Source organism: Crassostrea angulata, chromosome 2, assembly GCF_025612915.1.
Source record: "Crassostrea angulata isolate pt1a10 chromosome 2, ASM2561291v2, whole genome shotgun sequence".
NCBI classification, from domain to species: Eukaryota; Metazoa; Mollusca; class Bivalvia; order Ostreida; family Ostreidae; genus Magallana; species Magallana angulata.
Window position 1 is genome coordinate 29,326,366 of NC_069112.1, and position 26,089 is coordinate 29,352,454.

General features: G+C 33.7%; 1 protein-coding gene, 1 long non-coding RNA gene and 3 pseudogenes across 2 annotated transcripts in view; 3 read left to right on the plus strand and 2 right to left on the minus strand.

Annotated features, from left to right (window-relative positions):
* Positions 1 to 7,758, minus strand: part of LOC128171157 (multiple epidermal growth factor-like domains protein 11) — a 28,820-nt gene extending 21,062 nt beyond the window's left edge. Inside the window, exon 1 of the mRNA XM_052836888.1 lies at positions 7,667 to 7,758. Within this exon, the coding sequence (XP_052692848.1) occupies positions 7,667 to 7,724 (58 nt within the window). The 5' untranslated portion in view covers positions 7,725 to 7,758. The remainder of the gene's footprint in view (positions 1 to 7,666) is intronic.
* A 4,640-nt stretch (positions 7,759 to 12,398) lies between these two features.
* LOC128171183 (uncharacterized) lies at positions 12,399 to 18,566 on the plus strand. Its single transcript, XR_008242031.1, has 3 exons — positions 12,399 to 12,496; positions 13,241 to 13,304; positions 18,480 to 18,566. It is a non-coding gene; the product is annotated as an uncharacterized LOC128171183 (long non-coding RNA).
* On the minus strand, positions 16,211 to 18,243 carry LOC128171170 (uncharacterized; annotated as a pseudogene).
* A 222-nt stretch (positions 18,567 to 18,788) lies between the features above and the next one.
* On the plus strand, positions 18,789 to 19,926 carry LOC128171171 (uncharacterized; annotated as a pseudogene).
* Positions 19,927 to 20,595: 669 nt separating this feature from the next.
* LOC128171166 (uncharacterized) lies at positions 20,596 to 22,465 on the plus strand (annotated as a pseudogene).
* Positions 22,466 to 26,089: the final 3,624 nt, after the last annotated feature.

The window sequence follows — 26,089 nt, forward strand, 5'->3', positions numbered from 1 at the left end:
AGGAGAAGATTTTTAACGATTTTCTCTATATATTCCTATGTAAAACTTGACCCCCTTCTTGTGACCCCTCCCTATCCCCGGGGACCATGATTTGAACAAACTTGAATCTACTCTACCTGAGGATGCCTCCACACAAGTTTGAGCTATTCTGGCCTAATTGTTTTTGAAGAGAAGATTTTTAAAGATTTTCTCTATATATTCCTATGTAAACTTGATCCCCCTTTTGTGGCCCCACCCTACCCATGGGGACCATGATTTGAACAAATTTGGATCTACACTTCCTGAGAATGCTTCCATTTTAATTTGAGCTTTTCTGGCCTAATAGTTTTTCATCAGAAGATTTTTGAAAAATACCAACAAATTTTCAATAATTCTCAATTATCTCCCCTTTAAAGAGGGCGTGGCACTTCATTTGAACAAACTTGAATCCCCTTTACCTAGTGGTGCTTTGTGCCAAATTTGGTTGAAATCTGCCCAGTGGTTCTTGAGAAGAAGATAAAAATGTGAAAAATATACAACGACGACGACGACGACAACAACGACGAAAGACAACGGACAAATTGTGATCAGAAAAGCTCACATAAAAAATCAATTTTCACGAAAATATGTCAACCAGACAAACAAACGTGTAATCTTAATCTGTAGTTAGAAATTTTGAAGCTGTTCAGCAAATCTCATATTATTCCTCAAACACATTATGAAAAAAAGTTTGGAAACTGAAGTGGGACAAACAGACGGACGAACGGACTGACGGACGCAGAGGAAAGCTATTGTCCCCTCCGGTAAAACCAGCAGGGGACTAATGAACGTAAACTGCAAATAACTGGAATTTTTCTAAGTTCAAGGGCCATAACTTTGTCGGAAATTGCTCTATCATACCCAAATTCAAACTTGACCTAGATATTATTTATACAAAATATCAATATGTGCACCCTATGCGAAGAAAATGAGCGGAAACTGCAAATAACTCGAATTTTCCTACGTCCAAGAGCAATGTCGAAAATTGCTCGATCGTACCCAATATCGAACCTAACCTGGATATTATCATGATAAACCTGTATATTAATTTTTCTACGCCAAAAGGCCATAACTCTGCCAAAAATTGCTCGATCGTACCCAATATCGAATGTGACCTAGATATTATCATGATTATCATGATAAACCTGTATATTAAATTTCATTTCAATATGTGTATCCTCTGTGAAGAAAATGAGCGAACACTGCAAATAATTGGAATTTTTCTACGTCCAAAGGCCATAACTCTGTCGAAAATTGCTCGATCGTACCCATCGTAATTGACCTAGATATTATCATGATAAACCTGTATACCAAATTTCTTTTTAATTTGTTCATCCTTTGCAAAGAAAATGAACGGAAACTGTTGGTGGACCGACCGACCGACAGCAGCAAAGCAATATGCCCTCCCTTCTTCGAAGGGGGGCATAATAAAACAATTTGACGCAATTTTAGTTTTGAAGGAAATAACATTCAACGGACGCAGTTTGAATATTTAATGTCATGGCGAAAAGTGTAGGGCTAGTAAGCGATGGAGCAGATACCATATACTTTAAATCTGACAATTTGATTCCAAATATGCGAATAAATATGCATGCACTAGCGTTTTCGTTTTAGTTTTATACATTTTTATGCAGGGCAGATTGGTATCATTGGTTATCCATGTCCAATGAAGGGTGTACAGGGATTTACCTAAGGTTGTATTCCAAACATGTATGGAATACATCCCCGTACACCTTTGGTTGGACCTGGATAACGAATTTATTTCCTATGTGATACAAATTCTAAAATTATATTGTTGCACAATTGAAATAAGTTTGATAGAAAGAGCCAAATTATAATTGAAGTTGTGCTGAAAATCATTTATTTATACCAATAGATACAATATTGGGAAATAGGGATTTTGATAAGTCATTACTCATTTACTTCATTTATCGTTACATTATTTTGAAAAAAGATGTAAACAAGACTTGCATTGGGACTTCGCATTTTGTTTACATCCGGCTTCAGCAAGTGTACGGAAAATTACACCCGGCTTGTTAAACAATCAGATCAGGCGTTATAAGCTACTTTGAAAATGATATAGCTGCAGGTCGTAGAGATTTATGGGTACTCGGTTCTTGGGTATTTAAATCCAGAAATCGGTCATAGTAATCATTCGAGATTAGTTAGTCACACGACTGACAAGTTACCAAGTTAACTTTTTTTTATTAATATAAAATTTAGTTTTATTTAGAGATAAATAAGCGTTGGGACTAATTTCATTATGGAAGTTGACCTGCCCTCCTAAGGACTTGTGTGCCATTTGTAGCTTAATAAATGGTTAACTACATGTACGTCTATCCTATAGAATGTGTTTTTTTTTATTAGAACAGGAAATAATTAATGTTCGGTTGATCGAAGCAAAACAGAACATAAACAAGTTCTTTTTGTAACCAAAAACATATTTAACTTTTTCAAACTGTTACAAAGTAAATATTGATAAATTTATTTCGTTCACGATTCATTGAAACGTATTATAAAAATCACATATATTAGGTTTTTACTTAAAAGAAACTTCAAATTCAGTAATTATCATTTTCTCTTGGATAATGAGGCAATGTTTGAAATTTATATTTCATGTATCAACTTTCTTTGAAGCTTTATCGATTTTTCAACTCTTCATTGATTACTTTCTTGCATATACTTAGCCATGTTTTGAAAATTCCGGTTGATTTCACCAATACCAGTTTTTAACATGTACAAAGAGAGTTCACTACTGACAATACTTTGCAACAAAGTGTAGATTTCACTTTATTAATAATTTTTTTTTCATATTTGCCGGAAAATAGATTCCTGAGGTGATCGAGTTGGACCTTTTCACTATTTTTGTCATTTAAATACCAGGGTCAATCAAAAAATACGTAGACAACGTGGCTGTCTATCGTATATTTTTCATGAAAGTCATACTTAACAGATTAACTTGTGCACTAACACTTATGTTAATGATATGCGAAGTTTTAGTCCATTTGATGAAACGGTATTTTTGGTACTCCTTTTTAAAAACAACTTGTTTTGCCACCAGGGTTCACGGTAACGTTCAAAACATAACGTCATGATTAAACATGCACAGTTTATAGATAGACCCATCTTTAGTCTCTTGTGCCTTTCTGCTTACAATTTAAAATGGCATTGAACCACTTAACATCTTAACGTCTTACCATCAGAGACTTGTATTTCGTTATTTAAAAGGACCTCTTCTTAAATAGCCGAGTTTTCATTTTTCTTAAATTAATGAAAAAAGAGACTTATTTTTAAAATGTGATAAAGCAATCAATACCAAATTATTTTTATGTTTATTGCTAAACTTTAAAAAATGTCATACTCATTCAGATCTGCAGACTATCAGTCATTCATATACCAGTTAAAAAATGTTGTTGTAGTGGTGTTTGTGTATTGTAACTCTCTTATTCAGTAACCAATTTCTTTATATCATTTATTGCTTTTTTGTTTGTTTGTCAGTCTTTCTGTCCCAACATTATAAACATTTTTCATAGTTTCATCCGGCGAATTGGTGTAAAACCTGAGTGTTGCTTCATAATGATGATATACATGTTTATTTTTATCAGCAAGTGCTTAAGTTGTGTTTTTCCAATATGATGTGAAAAGTCTTTCCATTTTAAAGAAATTCATCAAGAAACATTAGAAATATGTATTTTAAGTGGCAAACCATATGGCAAATACTCATTCTTTCATGTATGTTATCTTCCGATTTAGATTGACCATCATACTTTGAATAATTTAAATTGTCGCCTGTTGTTGTTGTTTTTTTTACAATTATATATCATCAGTAGCATTCCGGGAAAATATTGCAGCTTTTTAAAAGAACATGATATTTTAAAGAATGAGGGCGTTTAAGATGTAGATTCGGAGAGAAATCTGGGCGCACAAGGAGAGTGGAAATTTCATAGATTAATTTTGCACATTTTATCGAATTATAAGCGTTATTTGGCGTCTGTTGGACGTGAATTGGATAGATAAGTGTTTATAATGCAAAAGGTTTATTTCATGATATGGGGCAGGATATAGCAACACAATGCAATTCATGCAAAATACTACTTATTAACAACAGTTTTTAAATGGTTTTGTTGTCTCTCAGTCTTCTCTCGATAAATTTGAAACTTGTAAAGCTGACGTATTTCAACTTTAAAAGTGTCGCTTAAAAAAAATGGAGAGATGACCAAGAGATTACTACATATGTATTTTTTCAAAAATATTTTTTATGATAAAAAACAAATTCTTAATATATGACAATGTTATTTCAAACACTACTTTATGCCGCATGTTGTTAAGCCTCGCACGGCTCGGTTTTCGCCTTGAATTAGTGTATAAAAACATGCAGTGTTTAGGGTTTAAATCCTACTGGTTAGTTATTTTCTAATCTTTAATGTTTTTAAATGTATGTTGATATTACATTCTTTTGAAATATAGAATACCAGTATATTTTAATTTAAGTTTCGGGTTTTTTTTTTTGCCGCATGAACACTAATTTCCGTTCTTATTACTATTTTATTAAAATGTACAACATACTTTAAATATGTATGCATTAAAATTACCAATAAAACTAGTCATCAGTTTACTCCTCATTGCCATTTTGAAAGCTTGTGAGTTTTTTTAATAACCGGAATCGGCATGTACTTCAACTCTCAACATAATATAATTTGAGTAATCAATTTTAGTTCAAACCTGTACATAGCCTTTCGAGGTTATATACATTTAAATCTTAATTGATTCGTCTCAAACTTACTGCAAACTTACAACCTTGTGCACCCAATTTCTTTGTCACATTAAAAAACACCTCAGGAAACCAGTTGGCGTGTCGCTTGAATTCTTTAACAATGTTTTTATTTTAAATTCCAAATATAATATTTGCATTGGTTGCGCTTGACTTCGTTTTAATGTAAACAAAATTCCTTACGCGACAGTTTACCGGCCTTCAACAAAGAAATTGTAAAAGAATGAGGATCGGCATCCTTGAAATGAGCATTAAAAATACATGCGAGATCTTTTCAACTTATTTTGTCTGGCTGCAGATTTTTTTTCATTCTATTGGGAAAACAAAATAGAGTTGTTGTTTTTTGGAAATGGAAGCGTTTTTATGATTTTTGCAAATTCTGGTATTTTTTAAACCGAGATGATTTGAAAAACATACCCCTGGTTTGCTTCAATAGGTCTGATATAAACCTTCATATTAAGTAGATCCCAATTCCAATCATTAATTAAATATGTTGACCTTTACCAGTTTATTAGAAATTAGTTTATCCAAAAAGAGGCCCATGGATCACAACGCTCACCTGAGCAACAAAAGACATGATAAAATCAGCTTCATGGAGTCATAATACAAAATATCTGGACAATGTGGTATAATACATGTAGATCCTATACGAAGAAATCTGTTTCCCCTTGGATATTCTTATAGTTATAATCAAGTCCCTTTTCTAACAGGATTATTTTATAGTCATATCACATTCAGCATGGCAATTCTCAAAAAGACCCTTAACAATTGTTTATATACCGGGTATAAACCAACATCAAACTCGGAACCTCTTGTGAGGCCCAATAATTACCAAGGGCCGAAGTTTAAACAATTTTAAAGAATCAGCAATATATAAAAATGCTTCCAGATAAGTAATAGCATATATAATAACATTTCAGTTTTCCTGAATAATTAAAATGTTTTCCTTTGTACAATTGAATCCCCAGTGTGGCCCTACACTATTCCTAAAGATTTTGATTTGAATAAATTTGAATCTACACTATCTGAAGTTGCTTTTACTAAAGTTCCAGCTTTTCTAGGCAAATGTTTGGTTGTTTTAAACTTTGAATTTTCACTACTTGAAAATGCTTAATACAAGTTTCAGGTTTCCTGGCATAATGGTTTCTGAGAAGAAGATTTTTTAAAGATTTACTCTATATATTCCTGTGTAAAAAATTTGCCCCCCCCCCCCATTGTGGCCCAAACCTACCCCACACCCCCCCCCCTCCCCAAGGTCATGATTTTCACAACTTTAATTTCCTAAGGATGCTACCATATAAGTTTCACTTTTCCTTGCCAAATGGGTCTTGAGAAGAAGATATTTGAAAATGTACTCTATATATTCAGATGTAAAAAGTCTCCCTCCATTGTGGAGGCGTACGTCAACTTTGAATTTTCACTACCTGAGGATGCTATCACACACGTTCCAGCTTTCTTGGCCAAATGGTTCTGAGAAGAAGATTTTTAAAAATGTACTCTATACATTCCATAAAAAATTCACCCTCCCATTGTGGCCCCACTGAACCCAAAGAGTCATGATTTTTTACCGGGTTTTCCAACGGAAAAATCCGGTTATTAAAATGGTGAAAATGGCGGGCGGGCGGCTGCCAAAGGGGTACCCTCATTGTACGGATAACTCCTCCCAAAGTTTTCATGTTAGCGATTGTTCTTTTGCAGATCAATTGTACATATATCAGAGGTGCATATTGCAAGGATTTTGATTTCCGATAATTTATGAAAAAAATACTAGCTTTTGAACTTAGTCATTTTTTGGCAAAATGTTGTATATAGGGTACTCCATTTCACTGGATACGGGTTGACATGGATTATGAATACAGTTCACATAAAAGAAAACACGGTGTGCTGTCACATTGACAGCTTTTCACTTGTTACAACTTTGAAACTACACTACCTGAAAATGCTTCCATATAAGTTTCAGCTTTCCTGGCAAAATGGTTTTGAGAAGATTTTTAAAAAAAAATTATATATATTCAAATGTGAAAATTGAACCCCCATTGTGGCTTCATCCTACCCCTGGGGTTCATGATTTTCACAAGTTTGAATCTATACAATATCAGGATGCTTCCACACAAGTTTCAGCTTTCCTGGCTGATTGCTTTCTGAGAAGATTTCTAAAGATTTACTATATATATTCTTATCTAAGAAATCAACCCCCGTTGTGGCCCCATCCTACCCTCAGAAGTCATGATTTTTTACAACCTTGAATTTACACTACCCAAGGATGCTTCCACACAAGTTTCAGCTATCCTGGCTGATCGCTTTCTGAGAAAAGGATTTTTAAAGTTTTACTCTATATATTCCTATGTATTAAGTCGACCCCTAATGTGGCCCAACCCTACCCCATAGGGTCATGATTTTCAAGATTTTGAATCTACACTACTTGAGTTATGCTTCCACACAAGTTTCAGCTTTCCTGGTCTTATTGTTCGTGAGACGAAGATTTTTGAAAATTTCTCGGAAAATTTTCAATAGTTCCTATTTATCTCCCTTTCCAAAAAGGCGTGGTCCTTAATTTTCCCAATTTTAAATCCTATTAAGATAAGGATGCTTTGTGCCAAGTTTGGTTGAAATTGGCCGAGTGGTTCTTAGTAAGATGTTGAAAATGTGAAAAGTTTACAGACAGACGGACAGACAATGGGCGACAGACAAAATGCGATCAGAATAGCTCACTTGAGCTTTCAGCTCAGGTGAGCTAAAATGTGCAAGTAAAATTGATATATTTTCATGTTATAAACTAAGTTGTAAGGTATTATTCTATAATAAATACTTGATGACTACACAATCGAAAATTTATCACGATACCAGTATCTTAAAGTTAGGAAATCAATACTCTACCGTAACAATAGGAAAGACACTGTAAACTAAAGAGGATAATCCAAAGAGAAGCATACATTTCGATAAGACAAGCTTGAACGATCGTTCTAACATGTGAATGAAAGGAATAAGGAAGTTTAAATGAATATTACAGAGGCCCACTTAAATGTAACGCCGGGGCTGTCTTATATGAGGATTTAACATTATACGCAGTGTTCTCATTATATTTGGTAGTATATTCGTTATATGAGACTTTTTTACATTATATCGTGTGCATTTTCCATTATATAAAGTACGTCTTTCATTATATGATGTGGTTATTTCACTATATTACGTACATCTATCATTATATGAGGTGCTTCCACCATTATATGAGGTGCTTCCAACATTATATGAGGTGCTTATAACAGTATATGCGGTGAACACAACATTATATTATGTACTTCTCACATTACATTCAGTATATTCATTATTATATGTAGTATTTCTGTTATTATGATGATGATGAACATCAAATATTATGTTCGGTCTTGTCAGCATTCCGTGCGGTAGATTTTGCATTTCGTTGTGATGTAGACACAGTATTATATGCTGTGCATTCATCTTTACCTTTTTTCCCTTGGACTGAAATGTCACAATTTCATTGGTTTAAATATAGCACGTGATTGTATCATATATCTCTATATTTGTTCGGTGAGAAATAATATTAGGCAATTTGGCCGTCATTGGCCGACGCTTCGCTTACTCATTTCGACATTTCATAGTATTTAATACATAAACCGTAAGTTCTTAAAGTATTTGGAGTGATTGCCCTTTGAAATTCTTTAAAATTAGAGTAGTAGCCCTTGGAATATTGACGTCGCATTGTTTTGTCTGGAGCTGAACAAAATGGCAGCGTCGAAATTTGCTCAAATATCTGCAGAGGAAAGGGAGAAAACATTTAAAATTGAATAGCAACAAAACATGGGTGAAGCAAAGTTTTTAAAGGGTATTTGAAAGGTGAGATTGAAAATTTAGAACAGTTCAAATGAGTTAAATTGAACGAGATCTTAGGCATCTTGTACATGGCTTTGCGTTGATCATCGCTATTTGTGAATAAACATGTCGCTTGATAGTCTTCGGGAAAAGAAAACACTTATTAGGTTAGTTACTGACTCACTACGGAAATATATTGGGTTGATCAATCTCATAGACGGCTCGGCTTCGCCTCGCTATCTATGAGATTGATCAACCCAATATATTTCCGTAGTGAGTCAGTATCTTACCTAATAAGTAATAATATAAGACAGTCCCGGCGTTCCATACACTTATATCAAATATTCAATCATCATTGCCTGTGCTGCCTCAGTCAAAAGTCGTGGATATTTCTTTAAAAAAAAACATGTTGTACCTGTAATAATAATCTCGTTAACTAAATAGTTCTACTGATTACAAACCAATTGTTTCAATAGTTTTGTTTTTATGTTTGATGTAAAGGAAAAAAAACTGCTGTTTGGATGTTCATTAATAATTAGTATGTTGTGTATTTTAAAATGAAAATGCTGAATTTAAAGGCTATGGCTGAACCATTAGAAGTGTTTTCCTTTAGTGTATGTTAGCTTATGACTTACACTATTTTAACCTGATCTTTTGTAAGTTGGAATTTTAAACGTATCACTGTTTTTCAGGATGAGAAAAAAAGTCACCATCTTGGCATACAATATATTGTTAATTCAGTTACTACTTTTAATGTTATATGAATGTGAACCTATGAAATGTTAAATTGATATACTTAAATATGACAAATGACCAATTGCAAAGAAAAGGTACAAATTGTTACTTTCAGTCATCAAACATATAGCTAGTCATCATCTTTATGTATTTTAACATTCTTTTAAATAATTAAGTCAATTTGAAAATAAGCTACAAAACGTCTACACTACCTTTCACCTTTGGTATTTCAAAATGTTAGAGATGAATTTCGTAAGCTTTTATTGAATTTTAATTGATAATTGAGTATTTTGAAATTAATCAAAAATCTACTTAAAATAGCAAAAATGATAGTAAATTTGTCGCTGCGCTTTGACGGAACTAAGTCAAGGTAATTTGCATCAAAATATGCTTGTAATGAAATTATAATGAATGATTACATAAAGAACGAATATATTTTTTGGTAGTTAATGTTGAGTTAACATAGCAGGTTAAGATTTAACAAATGTTGAACAAATAAAAAGGGATATTTTGTTTCTTGAATGTGCGATATTAGTTTTGATGGATAGAACGCTTGCGAAGCACGACCGTGCTGAGAGAATGGTATAGAACTTTCCAGCGCGGTGTAACCAAGAACGCATGACAAAAAGAGTATGTCGAGTTCATCATGCATCGTGGGCAGATACCTTGGATCTTACATCTCTGGTTAATACTAAAGAGTTAATCAATAAAATTAAATAACTTAAAGCGATTTTTATTTTTCAGAACGGGGTGCATCTGGAACAAGGGTTGACTAATTGATACGATTGCAGAAAGTGTAGGGCGGTTTAATCATCGGTTAGATACTTTTAATCTGACAACTTTGGTTTAAAATACATTTTTATACCAAGAAAGATTGGTAGTAAACCTTAGACATTCATTTGTACAAATTGTGTAATGCATAAAACGAGAAATTCTTATTTAGGACAGTGATGAAAACTACAATGCAATATAAGTTTCCATAATTCAGAAAAAAATGTGCTTGGAGTAAAGGCAAGGTAAGTACTCTTACTCTTACTCGTTTCCAAGTGAAAAAAAGACCTTTAACGACCGAAAACTAATGCTGTTTTCATGTATTATGCCTTTCTTAAGCCAATAACAAATCAAACATTTGGTTGTGATTGCACTTTTGTTCTGTTCTGTTTTGTTCTGATTCTTTTCTGGTGAGTAAGTAAAGAAACTGTTTAGATTTTTTTTCTCTCTCCCAAAACATGAAATACATTTTCTAAAATTATCAAAATAAAACAGCATCTTATTGATTTACACTGAACTTTCTTTGAATCAAATCCTAAATATTTTTTGCAAACACAAAATGAAAGAATGAAGCACGCCCGATTAGCCTACTATTTCTACTAGTAATAATAGTATTATTATAATCTTATTTCTTCTAATACATATGTTTGTTTTTATCACTGATAGACTGCATTGCAACATAAAATATATAAGTGAGTGCAAAGGCGAGTACCATCAGAAGTTATGGGCTGCGTTTTACAAAAGAGCTTACGACCTTTCTTTTGTAAAATGCAGCACAGGTACATTCGTCATGGTTGTACAAACATAGCAGATAATGGTGTGATTATAAATATTTTATACAAAATGGACGGTGTCTATTAAAGAGTCCAGAGTAAATGAGTTGACGTTTTAAAAAAATATTGTAATGTTGCAAGATTAACTCTTGTTGATATACGAAGTTTAAAACGTGGACATTTTATTTTTTAGCACATGGAAATTTTTATTTTTGTGAAGTCGTTCAATTTAATGGTAAACTTGTAAAAAAAACTTCAAATAACTAGCAGAAACACGTAAAATAAGGCAATAAAAGACTGTTAAAGTATTCATTACCACAAACATTTTCTTCGACGATACATGAAATCAGAAAAAATAAGCACATTATTTACATTAAAAAACAAATAGATACACACTATATTTTATGAAATTTAAGTGTAGCTTAAGGTATCGAAATAATAAATCCCGTGTCCGAGAGACATTTTTGTCAGATGTTAGACAGTATCTACAATGTACAGAAAACTTGTGTCTGATGTACATATGTGTCGAAATCGGACACATCTTTTTGTCGAACACAACGGTTATTCAACCCCCTCCGACAGATTTTTTCAAGTTTACTCATCCGAGCCCGATGGCTGCTAGGTCTTTTATGTGAAACTTGATTGTCCCTGCATTTGATCGGCAGCAGCGCGCTACATTTTGACATTTTATATTTTTTTCTGGCCATAGCAGGTTTTTTTTTTGTTAGAGCTGGGCTCAAATTGTCTGATACTGAATCCTTTTCTTTAGAATACCCAGTCTGACTAAAGCCAGCCCCTACTAATTCACTTCGTTGTAGGGTCTGAAGAACTCTCGTAAGGGTCATTCTCCGAATGACCTACGAGTTAACCAATCAGCTTATCGCTTAGAATTTCTCTAAGCGCATTAAAAAATTTCGGAACACCTCTAGGTTAATCAAGATTTAAAGAAAACTTAAGAGAGACATAGAGTAGAGTAATCATGGCCGCCCCCATAAACCAAGGTGCGATTACGCCAAGAAGGACCTATATTTTAAACAATAGCTGTGTTATAGGTGGATTTTCTTTTATTGTGAAAGAACAACAAAGTGACGGAACTGTTAAAGTTACTAAACATTTCAATAGTAAACTAAGACTTTCCCAGGAAAGATTAAACACCCTAACATACGTTGTAGGTGATGTACAAGTAAGTGACAACAGTTCAAATGGTGTTTGTGTTAAATGTTTCCAGTCCACTGAGCGAGTTATAAAACTCGAAAAAGATGCTAAAAAATAAAAGACGAGCTCTTGTTGGCTAGAAATGAGGTGGTTGACGTAAATTCAGATCGGAGAGCTAATGTAGAGAAGCGCCTGTTGAAAAGTCCAGGGACATCCTAACCGTTGAAGATATCAACAGGAATGAAGAAATCTCGAATTGTCCGACCGTTATCACTGAGTCACTTAAAGCTTAAAGCCATTTTCTGACATAACAAATAGTACTAGGACATTTGTAAATATTGCCCCTCGCAGTGAGAAAGAGACCATAGTGCCGAAGCAGAAAGCCATGCGTTCCCTGGCGCAAGACTTCTCCACAGACACCTGTATGGAGAGAGTAGTTAAGGTATTTTTAATTTCATGCACGTTTTGTTTGTTGTTGGTTTTTTTGTTGTGTTTTTTTTTTGTAAACATTTTTTCAAGATCTGAATATGGTGATGCATGTTATCATGGTAATTGAAATGTCACTATAAAACCGTTATATATCAAAAATGATAAAATAAAAAAATGAATATGGTCGTTTATTTACTAAGAAAATAGATGGCTAAGTTTTGGATAAAAAATGTTACATTCTCAGTAAGAGGATGTTAAGTTTTCATTCAATTTGCACATGTGTGTATTTTAAAACCAAATTTACATGTTAGTTGGTGATTTGTAAAATTGTAAATTATAATTGAATTAACATTAGATACATGAATTATCACCATTGTTGAGTTTTGTTTTCTTTCTGGTGTAAATTTTGTTTAATTAACCTGCAATTTTAATATCAGTCTTTGTCAAGAGGAACGTTATGAATATTAAATAATTCTTACCACTTGGACGATGATCTTCTCTATTGTTATTGATTTTGTTAAAAAAAAAAAGTGAAAATAATTCTCTTATTTCATGATATCTTTATGTAAAAGATTAAATTCAGCCCTTTTGTATTTTAAAAATGAAAATACAAATACTCTGTTTTCTTCATTCCAAATACTCACAAAAATTATATTTTTTATTTAATATACATTTTCATCGTCCTCTTTATAAATGACTTGATAATTATTGTTTAATTATTACTAATTGTTTTCATAGACTTATTTTTCATTTTCAGTTGTTTCAGACACCTGTTTCATACATGTACACATACATGTACATATTTGGGTTCAAACATTATGGTAAGTCTATAGAATTAGGTTGAAATAATAGCTTATATGTAAAGTTTTAAAAATGAACATTTTGGTGGAAAATTTTCATATTGGTATTTGGTAAACTATTTTAATTTTGGTATCATAATTAAATAAATGTATATTGAAATGCTAGGGCTTTAAAAAATGGTTTGTTTCCGCTTTCAGGCGGAAAAAAATTAGGATCGGTAGATAGGCTTTTTTTTTTTTTTTTTTTTTTTTCCCTCTCCATCTGTTCAATTGTGCATATTAAACCAATTATCTATTAAACTGGGTAAGATAAAAAAAAAAAAAAAAACAAAAAAAAAAACAAGTATTTGTTGTCATTGTTTAATTTTGTTTTGGAACTGGCTATAGAGAAAGGTCTTGCATATCAATTTTTTGTCTTTGTTCTACCATATGGTCTAAATGTTGGATATGCAAGACCTTTCTCTAGGCAAGGCTCGCAACAGGCAAAACAGATTTGAATTTTTGTTTTAGTGAAACATCAAATGAGGCACCATCTGTCCCACAATAATAACACAGATCTGTGGGTCTCAGGGATGAAGAATAATATGTTATCTCCCAGGGAGATGAGCAGTCAATCCCCAATTTTAACGTGGTTTTCCCATGGAGACTGTGCCCTGGTGGTGTAGCTGTATTCACTTATTAACTCTGCCAAGAGCAACTCTTGTCTCCCAGATAATTTCAGTTTTCCATTGATGACTCTGGGCTTTAAACACTCTACACATTTAGTTGTTGAACGGGCAGTTTGTGCAGTAAGTGAGAAGTTGCCTTGAACATCAGGATCCGTTGATATAATATTAAAACTTGGATCCGTTGTCTTGGTATTGACTTTCCGTTTCTTTCCCAGACTTAACCTTGTAGTGGCTGATGTGTAGGTGGGTCTATCTGCTTCTGACGTATCCTTCCCATTCACTTCGGAATAAATTTTAAAATGCCCATCTTCGTCTTCTCTTAAAAAGGGGTCTGGCAGCCAAGCCGTTTTCTCTCTTGGTATGTTTGGAGCAATACAACAGCCGGCATCTGCACATTTCCTTATTTGAAAGCTATATTGCCTCTCCTGACAATGCCTTTGTTTCCAACTGGTGTATGACTTGACTTTGTCTGTGTTCACTTTCTGAAGTTTTTCCAAATTCATTTCTGGGAACATTTCTCTTAACTGTCTCTTGAACAGGTCAATTTCATCTTCGGTGATTGGATCTTTGGTTTCTATTGGCTTGTCCTTCAGTTTAAGTCTTCTAAATCTATTTTGAATAAGGGCTTGAACTGGCTTAATTGATGTTTTGTATGCCTCTTTCAGATGTGATTCTTTAACAAACATTTGCCTGATCTCTTTCATACTGCCGCATTTTTTCAACAAAGCTTCAACATGTTCAGGGAGTCTTTCTCTTTCTAGTGAACAGTTCTGTAGCCCAAGGTTAAGAATAGACATCACTCTTTCAGCAGGATTTCGCCAACTGTGGCCAGGAGCACATCTACAGAGTATTAGCATATCAAGATTTAACTCTTTGAACATACATATATATGCACATTTTACACTTTCTAGGTTGTTTCTGTGATCAACTCCTCAATCAGAATACTTTAACAAAACCTTGACTTGCTCTTTGTCCACAATTTGTTTGGATATTGAAACAGCATGTCTGAAATGAGTGGAATCTTGAAACACAGAGTCATTCACTGTCACACTAACTTGACAAAAGAGTCATCTATAGATCCTGGTATATCTATTTGCAGAGATACAGATGGTGTTAGGCTACATTTTGTCCTATCATGATCTCCCGCCACAAGTGTTGTTGATGTTGGCGCAATAGATTTCTTTCCTCTAACACCAGTACTCACAGGAAATCCAGGTTCTCCTATTGGAACTTTTGCCTTGTCATCGCAACTGAAGAAAACAACATTAATATCAATGAGATTGTTCAGTTCGATAGCACGTTCTCTCTGGTATTTGAACAAGGCATTACAATAGTGTTCATCTTGATGGTGTGCTCTAAATTGTCTTTTCTGTATTTTATATTGTACATCAATCTTTGATGTAAATGACCATGCTGTTTTGGCATAGGGATTTCTGGGTGCAAACTGCAGCCTCACTAGTGATTTTGAAGGAATCAGTGTATTTGCTGGACATCTTTCAATAGCTCTTCCCATCAAGTCACCTAAAGAAATCCATTCTGAAAGATGGGCATTTCAGTGTCGCCGTTCATCTGCTGCTGTAGATTTCTCAACAACTGTTGCCAAGTGGTGAAAAAACTCATCAAACTTGTCAGATGGCCTCCCTGGATTAATATGTCGAAGGTCTGCAATAAGTTCTGTTTCACCAAGAGATATTAAGCGTAGTCTTTCTTGAGTGTCTGGATGTGCTGCAGTAGTAGCACCCAGGGTAAGTTCTTTATATATCATATCTAGAACTGCCGGAGATACACGTCTCATGGCTCTGCTGTGATATTCCTTGAAAAGATGCTTGTTTTTTTTTAGAGCAAACTTAGCCCCATCAACAAGAATTTCTTGTTCTGATCTTTTTTCGCTTGCTGGAACAACACAAACACTTGACACAACCGAGCCGCCCGGACAAAATCTGAATATGTCTATTGGCACTGTCAGATGTAGTTCTGAGAAGAATCTGTACCTCTGAATATTTCTTTGAAGTGGACGCTCCAAGTATTTTTCTTCATCGAAAAAAACATGAAAGTCTCCTGATCCTTCTCTAAGTGCAACATCCAATTAGGTGTATCTTTTGTCAAGGTCACAAGGTCTACAGCTCCTTCTGTGCTCTACAGAAGTAAATTCACCAACTGCTCTTACTGGGTGTAGTAAGTTGCGGTTGTTGCCTATTTCCTTTGCCTTTTTGTTACGAAAATCTTTGTAATGGGACAAACCGTCTGCTAAGGCTTTGATGTCATCATGCAATCTGCACCAGGAAGGACTGCTTTTTATCACTGGTTTCAAAAGTATACTGTAGAGGGCCTGACTATGACTTTCCAAGGAATTGGCTGACAATTTTATACATTTCATCTTTTTTCTTTTAGTGTCATTATAGTTTTGGTATTTTTTGAAAAACTTTGGGATTGCAAAAACACTTTTTCTAGAACTCTCTTCATTGATGGTGTCATGCTTATTTGTAACATACCACAAAGCATTACACAGCACCTGAAAATGTAATACAAATTTATTTAATATATTGTATTAAAATTCAAAAGTTTTTTCTTATAGCAAATATATACATGTACAGATGATGATTATATTTCGAATACAAATTTAAATTCAGACAAGAAATGATAACAATACAATTTCATGCCTAAACATGGTATAGAATTTGATGAAGAGTTTTAAACACTTTAAAACTGTCAGATAATTAAGCTATATAAAGTGCAAAATCCACATTGATTTCAGGTGTTTTTAAAAATTGTTAGAAACAATTAATATAAACATGTATTTAACGAAATGCATTCTACATCATTAAAGTGCAGGATATATTATGAGGGTTAAATTCTGTGTATCAGAAAAGTGCATGCTAAATGGAGAGCTAGCTGTTGGTATATAAGCAAAGTTTAAAGCACATCTACCTACAATGCCACAACCTCTCTCTCTCTCTCTCTCTCTCTCTCTCTCTCTCTATATATATATGTGTGCCCAATGTAAAGCATTGTGCTATATGTTCAACTTACTGTTGGTCCAATCTGCTGTGTCGTACTTGGAAAAAATTACAAAATTTATTATTTCTGCCATATACTTTAAAATAATTTATAGTGAACATTAAGTAGTTTCCCCATGTTTAAATTTTACCTGTATGAAATACTGCCCATCACTTTTAGCTGTGGCTTTAGGAAAGCTCAATTCTTTTTCTCTGAAGTCTGCAACCAGCTCATTATACAACTCATCCTTCTTGGTTAAATTACTGTAATTTAAAGTAACACATTTTTATACAGTTTAATATTTGAGAGAATCAAGGACAATTAAAAGCAGGACAACATCCATCAACTCAACATTTATCTATGAATGAATAGGATGTCCATCTCTATATCTAAAAAAGATGGAAAACAAATAGGTAATCACTTGCCATTCAATGGTATTCAAACAAAAAATATTCTTTAATACATATCAATATTGGAAAGTTTGTTTGCAAGCCCTTCACATTCATTATACCAGAGGATTGTCCTACAGAACATGCATTTGTGAGAATTTAATTGCCACATTTTCTCTTCTATATATAGTAGATTCTGACAAATGCATGCACTGCTATTGCACGCCAAGTTAAAATTGCTTTAATACTATTTGTTAGGAATGCATTGTCATGCAATGATACTTTAATAAATTTTTACAATCCTTTTTAAGATAGTGCAGCTTTGACATACATGTATAATATATAACATTTAAACAATAGCTTTAAGATTAAATTGTTTTCATTGAAGAAAAAAGAAAACAAGAATTAGTTTTACAGAACTGATAGAAATATATTCCCCTTATCCTAAAGGAATATTTATCAGTCTGCACTAGATAGACACAAGACTCACCTGTAATCTTTTTTATCTGGATAATCGCGGCCCTTTGACATCAACAGTTGGAAAGCGTCAATTGCCTTCTTCGTGGCACATTCTGCAGCTTGTTTTAGGACAGACATATCTGGATTTTCCTGGCATACAAATCTCAAACTTTTGGCTCCTATAGAAGAGATCGTGCCAATCAAGTCGCCGACTGATAGCGTTCCATCGGCTTCGAATTCCCCAAAGTGAACAGAAAATTCGGTACCTTTTATACTACATGAATGACTTCCGTGTATGTCATTATATATTTCATGTAACGACAGTCCGGAGGAAAAAGATCGTATGAACTTTTTCCCCGGCTGGTGTGAGCATTTCTCCAGCTCGACTGGCAAGACATGTGCTGCCATATTTGTAAGTAACAAACATCTACACAACACTGATGACATCTAAATAAATTCTTTAATCGTTTCTACGACTTAAATTTAGAGGAAACAATACATTTTTAAATCGGATAAAAACGAAATTTTAACAAAAAACGGATAAAAACGGAAATTTACGAAAAAAACTTGAAATATTTTGTTGGGTCGGCGGGTTTAAGTTAGGGTCGGTCGGAAAAGCGGAAACAAACTATTTTTTTAGGCCTAATATTTTGATACATCACATGAATTTTTGTTTTTCCTAGATTACTATATACTACAATACAGGCAAGAAGTCCCAGTTCATTACAAATGAGGCACACAAAAAAGTCTGTAAAGCTATTATATGGGGAAAAATGTTGAAAGATCAATTGTTGATATTATAAGAAAATATAAGCCTGAAGAGGTATCTACAGGAGCAGCTTCAGTTGTTGCTAATGAATGCAAAGAACTGTGTCGTAAGAATTCGAACTCGGTGTTACAAGCTGGGGAATGATATTCTGTCTTTCACTTGGGACAAATTTCACCGAGAACTCACACTAAGAGCACCAAATACATTGAGGATTGTTTCATCAATGCTGTTAGATGTCCCTCTAAGTCCAGAAGGAAAACCATTTCTAAACTTGATGCACACTATATCAATGGCTCTTCACAGCAGATACAATCAGATGTCATTGACCCAGTATCTTTGCGGATTTGTTCTTATGCATGGAGGATGTCCAATGAGGGTATGCCTTTTTGTAATAGGATAAACAGATATTTTTGAATGAGCATTTCAATTTTACAATTTTTATGAAATTAAAACATAATAATCAAATACATGTACTTTCATGTTCACTACATGTATGTACTTTTTTGTGAAGGATATAGACAGATTGGCCCGAACTGGTCTTACTATGACATCCAAGTCCTTAACCAACAAATAAGCATCATGGGAAGACTGCCTGTACATGAGTGTTGAAAAAATCAGAGAAGGCTGGGAACATGGAGAAAAGAAAAAATATCAGTTAGTTGGCGACAACTGGGACAGAAATATTTTGCCCTCATATAGAACTTCACAGCAGAAGACAATATCGCTCCATTTGTTTCAAGTGGTATGTGTTGTGGACAGAATTAACCCAGTGTGTGTTGAAAGACCAAACCAGAATCCTTATGACTTGAAGTGTATTGACTTCATCCCATCTATGCAGGACCAAAATTTGTTATGCAAGGAGTTGACATTTATAGTTGCCACTGCATTGCTGAACAATATAGATCAACTTTAAAATGTTCAAAAAATTTCCCCAAAGCATCTAAAACACCAATATAGTGCACAGGCAGGACTGAAAACCCATCAGGTAAGTGTACGTTACACCAACAGCAAAACACTTCTTAAAATCTATGAAATGCATGTATTAGAGGGCTGGATGGTTGTGGCCTTTTTTTAGACTGCACCGACCTCCTTTATTAGAAGAGCTCCGTATAAGCATATAAGAAAGTACATGTAGTAAGATTTAAAAGCTAAAATTTATGGAATTTTTCTACTTTGAATAATACCTTAATAAATTGTATCTGAATATTTGAGAAAAATCTGATGATTAATCTGTTGACCTCCCAGTCTCCTTAACTTACCTAGGTTATGCAATAAGTTAGATTTGTTATTCACATTTAATTGATGGAAGAGGATTATTATTTTAGATTCCACTCGGCCTATTTGATTGCAATGAGCAATAAACACAGGATGTCATCAAGCTCAAAAGTATGTTCCTGTCAAAGATGGTGAAATTGTGGAAGAAATTTTCTTTGGAGGCAAGTACCTACATGTAGTTAATGATAAACCAACAAAATATTTTAAAATTGGACAGGATCCTGACCCGTAAACCGTAATTTTTTTTTTTATTTGTTTCTTTATATTAATATATTATAATTAATCTTATTCTACAATTTTTTAGGTGATCGCCTTACAGATGAAAGGATCCAGTGTGCTCAATTATCCATGGCAAATGCTGCTACTCCTCTAGAAAGTTTAAGAGGATTCGTCTCAAAGATCGAGGATTTCCATCGCTTAATGAATTTCCTTGAGGTACCACACTTATGTTTTAAAACTAGCTATTGAGGCTGCTGAAAATGGTTGGCCTTCTCTCACCTCATTATTTCAAAATGGATTTTAGGTTGGGAGATGGATATTTTGATATAAAAAAAAATGTGATTCTCAGATTGTTACATGTAGTAAGAATTATCTTTGTCATGTAAGGTACATGTACTTCACATCAGTCCATCAGGAGAGGATTTAATAACAAACAATTCTTCAAATGTGGCCTGGAGGATTTTTCTAAATAATAGTTCTATTGCACGTTCGGGATCGCCATCTTGTAGCAGCTAATTATATATGCATGTCAAAGGTCAATCGGGGATAAACTTGTCTACGTAACAAACAAAATGGACGCTTGTTCTATTCAACAAGTTAAACACCCGGTTCTTTTCGATTGATATTTTGTGATTTGGATATTTTGTACATATATTTCTATACACAATGGATCCTGTTGATCAAAGGTGTTCTTTGGAAGACTTTTCTCATTGGAAAATCGAGGCGTTGCGTTCTTTTTTGAGCCAAAGAGGTTTGTCAATTGGCGGTAATAAACAAGAACTTGTTGCACTCGCGTTTGCAGCAAATACACTTAACATGCCAATACTACCTACAGCTGTAGAAATTGAAAAGTCTAAGTTAGAATGCTACAAGAATTTACTTAAAGTTGGTGATGATATTTTGCCGGACCCATTCTTAATATTCGACAAATGGGAGGACGAAACACAAGGGATGTCCCATTGGCCACCAGTGTTTATTACCGAGGTGACCACTTTTCTAATGAAATACGAAAGCGAGGAGAAGGCTCAGCTGCATTTGAACCAATATAAGATCGGTAAAGCATATGAGTACTATACATCAGAGTGGCTGAAGAAGGTGTTTTTTCATCCAATATCTACTTCATCTCCCTCCCGTTTTCTGCGTGCCAGATGTACTCCATCACAGAGTTTAAATGCAGCAACTCACAGTGCCTGGGTCTGATTACAGAAAGCTACAGGACATGTTTTAAGTGCTTACTGCTCCTGCACCTCAGGGTTAGTAATAAGTATATAATTTAATCCTTTTTTAGTCAAATTCTTTAAAGAGAATTTTATACTATAGTGATTATTTCAACTTGAAATTACTTGTATTTACACCTGAATTATAATTTACTCTCTTCTTATGTGGGTTCCATTATATCCGAGATATATTATATATCGATATTATGAGACACCAGAACATATTAAAAAAAACCTAATATGTCTCAAATATATCTATACCTGTAGCATTCCTTTGAAACTTTTTGTGAAAAAAAATAATTCAAACTTATTTAACTAAAGAGTTTATAGCTGATTATATGGAATAGTTTAAAGACTTAATATACTGAATGTTACTCTCATATTTTCAACAATTTCAGGTTGTGACAAACTTGCAACCATGTGGCAGGTCTACTTTTCCGCATTGAATCTGCAAACAAATTAGGCCTTACATCTTGCACCTCAGGCACATGCATATGGGTAAAACCATCTGAAACGAAACTCCAGCCTGCCCAAATAAAGAGCATGAATTTCAAAAAGTCAAGACATGGTAAATCTGGTATATATATATTTATATATAAACATGTATATTCTATTATGCTACATATGGTGCATGAAATTTTCAAGTGAAGTTATTGTATGACTATCATGTTTTACATATTTATATTTGGTGACCAGACCATTTGTTGGAAAGAGTAAAGCTGACTATGATGTAATGCCTTAAGCAAACAATGACACTGAGGCCTGCATTCAGAAAACTCTTTTAGCCTCTCTGAAGGATGCAATTCCAAATGCTTGTGTATTCAAAGGTATATTAAATTAGGAATGTTATAACATGTATAATTATTTTATATTTCTTGATTCTTAATCTAACAAATATTAAATTAGGAATGTTATAACATGTATAATTATTTTATATTTCTTGATTCTTAATCTAACAAATAGAGGGCAACTGGAACTTAGAATGATTTTAAATTAGATAAAGAGGTCTAAAGAAATAAAAAAAGATACTTCTACTAGAGAAAACTTCTGTTATTTATCACTAATGAAATATATTGTTCTTGAATCTTCTGTTGGTTAATGTTCTTCTTTTTATGATAGGAATGCACACTACTGATGACCAGGATACCACACAGTTACCTGTACCAGTGAATCAGAAAGAAACAGCTAATGTTATGGTTTTTGATGTTTCAAACTATTATATTGACAATATGGTTAAAAAGAATGTAGAACATGTCACAGAGACTGAGGGTTCAAGCCATTAACAACCTCCCCATGGGTCAATCATCTAACCCCCATTGGACAGAGATGAGGAAAGGACGGATTACGGCATCGAATTTCTATGCTGTCCATACAAAAGTGGAAAGTTATAAGAGAAACGCTGCACACTGTGACATAAAGCCTTTGCTCTCACGTATAATGGGATATAAACATGTTAATCCGAATGTGATGTCTTTAAAGTATGGACGAGAAATGGAACCCATTGCTAAAATTGAGTTTATGAAAATGTACAGAAAAAAACACGAAGATGTATCATTTGATGAATGTGGTATATTTTAGATGTTGATCACCCCTATTTAGCAGCTTCTCCCGATTTATTGGTATGATGTTCTTGCTGTGGTGAGGATTTAGTAGATTTAAATGTCCTCTCATTCCAAAATGTTCTACATGTTTTTCTTTTTGCAAATGTAATTTGCCAAGTTGTTTACAAAACACTGAATCACTTACATTGAAACACGGGGCATATTATGGTCAAATTCAGGGCCAGATTGAACTTACAAAGAGAAAATGGTGTATACTGTACATATATACATGCAATGGACCATTTTATGAAAAAATTGCATTTTTATTCAGAAATGTCATCCAACTTTGAATTTTTCTATCATTCATTTGTTTTACCAGAGATTCATTCTAGGTCTTTGCAATATCTTTTGACCCAAGAAAGTTTCAATGTTCAAACACCACAGCCAATGGAAATTGACAACAAGGTACATGTAGAAGGGGAGACATATTTTTGTCCTGAATGTAATATGGTAGTTATGAATGAAGTGACCAAGCTTAAAGAGCGTAGCATATATTGTGATGTGTGCAAACTTTGGTATCATTTTCATTGTGTTGGAATAACTGACAAATATGTCAAAAGTTTGACATCATGGCATTGTAAAAAATGCATTCAATCTTCTTCTTAAGCTTCTCAATAAATGATCTGAAGCAAATAAACCCGGTACTTATATATGTACATGTACATTTTATGTACATCATATATATTCTAATTGTTACCATTGATGTTCATAGTATGTTCATTGCATGTACTATATTTCATTGCATGGCTTGGAAAATAATAAATTGTTTACATTTCCTTTTCATTTTATTTCATATCATTTAATTTACATTCTCCTTGAATATTAAATGCATTTCATAACATGTTATAACAAAATGCCAAAAGGAAATATACTGAAGAGTTATTAGTACCAGACAATATAGGGATATACTACACGGGCAAAAGCTATTGTAAGTTTTCTCAGTACTTTGGAAGAGGTGGATACATGTTACACACCCCACTAACTATTCTTACTATATCATCAAGGTGTTGGCACAATGTAAGAGGAATTTCGAACTTCAATATGCGAAAGTACTTCATTCTTCTAATAGCCTGCTCTACAAAAATCCTTCTATTAGCTATTTCTTTTGTTTTCCTAACATCATTAGCTGGCATTTGACTGACCCCATGTTTGCCTGGGGGGGGGGGGGGGGGGTCAATAGAGTCGCATGAAGAAGGGTGAAATCTTGCAATAGATTACTAAAACCTTTGTCGGCCATAATACAATCAAAAGGCTCTATAAGATCCATAAACCCTGAGTGAAGTGTGATATGCTTATCACTGGTCCTCCCACCCCAGCATTCTGAAACAAAGTTTATCATACCTGATGGGTTTATGCTTAATAAAAATTTTGCAGTGTGATGATGTTTGTAGTCGCTCCAACACTGGTTTTGGTACACTACATTTTGGGGTTTTTCTATAAATACCTCCGAACAATCAATAATGTGCCTTACTTGTGAGAATTTGGTAGTTCTGAAAGAAAGGGGTAGGTTATGTCTGACTACATATATTTGAGCATTGAATAATAAACAGCTCAGATACCTTTTCAACAATTTCACCCATGTTGTGAAAATTCTTGACACATATGATAGAGATATCTGAAATCTGTCAGCAAGATCCTCATCTTAAAGACCAAGTCTGATTTTCATGAATGTAAGAAGCATTTCCTCCTTTGGATTTAATTTTCTACAAGCCCTATTTTTCTGACATTTTATATGTTTAAGAGTAGTGCAATGATGGGATGGGCCCTTCCAATAACTATCATTTTTAAGAGATGGTTGTGTTGCATTGTAGACTGCATTAAAAGCAGACTTGGTAGGGATTCCTGTATAGAATTTTACTTTCCTATCATTGACCAACAAACTCAACATGTCACGCGATTTGAGCTGATTTTGAACATTGACTGAAGTTTTCTTTTTAAGATCATTTAACTCTAAAGTGAGACTTCTTATTTGATCTTTAAACTTCCTTATCTCTTCTTCCTTGTACAAACATGTATCACAGTATTCCAAATAATCATGGTCAATCAAATGACTTTTACCATTGTTTGTCATATCAGAATCACTGTGACAGTCATTGGATGTAAATTTCCTTTTCTTAGTAGGAAATTCTAAACATGTGTCCTTTGGTGGCTGCCTCCCAACAACAACTCTGTCCATGTGTCCCATATGCAGTGTTGGGTAAGGATTCTTTGGGGTAGGTCCAAGATCCACAAAATGATTAGAACATATTCTAAAATCGTTATTTGGAAGCCAAAGTTCTCCACTTTAACTTTGGCGGTTTATGTTTCTAATCCAGATATTTCGGGCATATTTGTCTTGGGATTCTGTGGGAAATGTTAATACTTTGAAGGGAGGATCACATGTACATCTCCCAGTTCCAAAATTACAGGACTGTATTACACATAATTGTGATCTCCATTTTTTTAACTGGTTGTCACCATTGTAGCAACCATTGACACAACAATGTCTTCCTAGCATATTTGTCAACAAATTTTCACAAACAACAAACTGTTCAAAGAAAACTTCCACACAAAAAAAGAATAGAAAACTGAAAACTGTTATAATGGGTTTCTTACCACCATAAGCTCTAATATTCTGCAAACAAATGAGAATCAGTAATAACAATCTAAATTTTTACCTTGATTAATATATTGCATTTTAAAGAACTGGGGTATTCTCTGATATTTTTTGTTAATTACGCCTTCCCCTTTTCACAGAAAAGATAGGTTGGCATTTCTGATTATAATCATAATTTAAATTGCGATAGTTTTTTTATATTATTATTTATATTAAAAGATACATTGCCAATTTAATCCAGTATAAATGCGTTTCGTGTGAGCTGTCAAAAAATACGTTGTTGATCTCGGATTATGTAATCAGATGGATACGGTATTTTATCAGCAGCATGATAAAGATTTAAATTAAGAATATTCTTGAGTGAAACTCAAGTAGATTTTGTTATGATCGTAATCTGCATACTTAAAACTTACCAATACGATATATATTCAAACATTAGTATACCGTTGACATTGATTTATTGAGTATTTCTTATTATACTTCTTGATAAGCGTATCGTATTTTCCACTGTTTACAAGAGCGGGAGAACCCGGATGTAAAATTTATCCCCGATTGACCTTTGACACAACGTGACGTCGGAGAGTGCAATAGGACTATACCAATATCAAATATATTG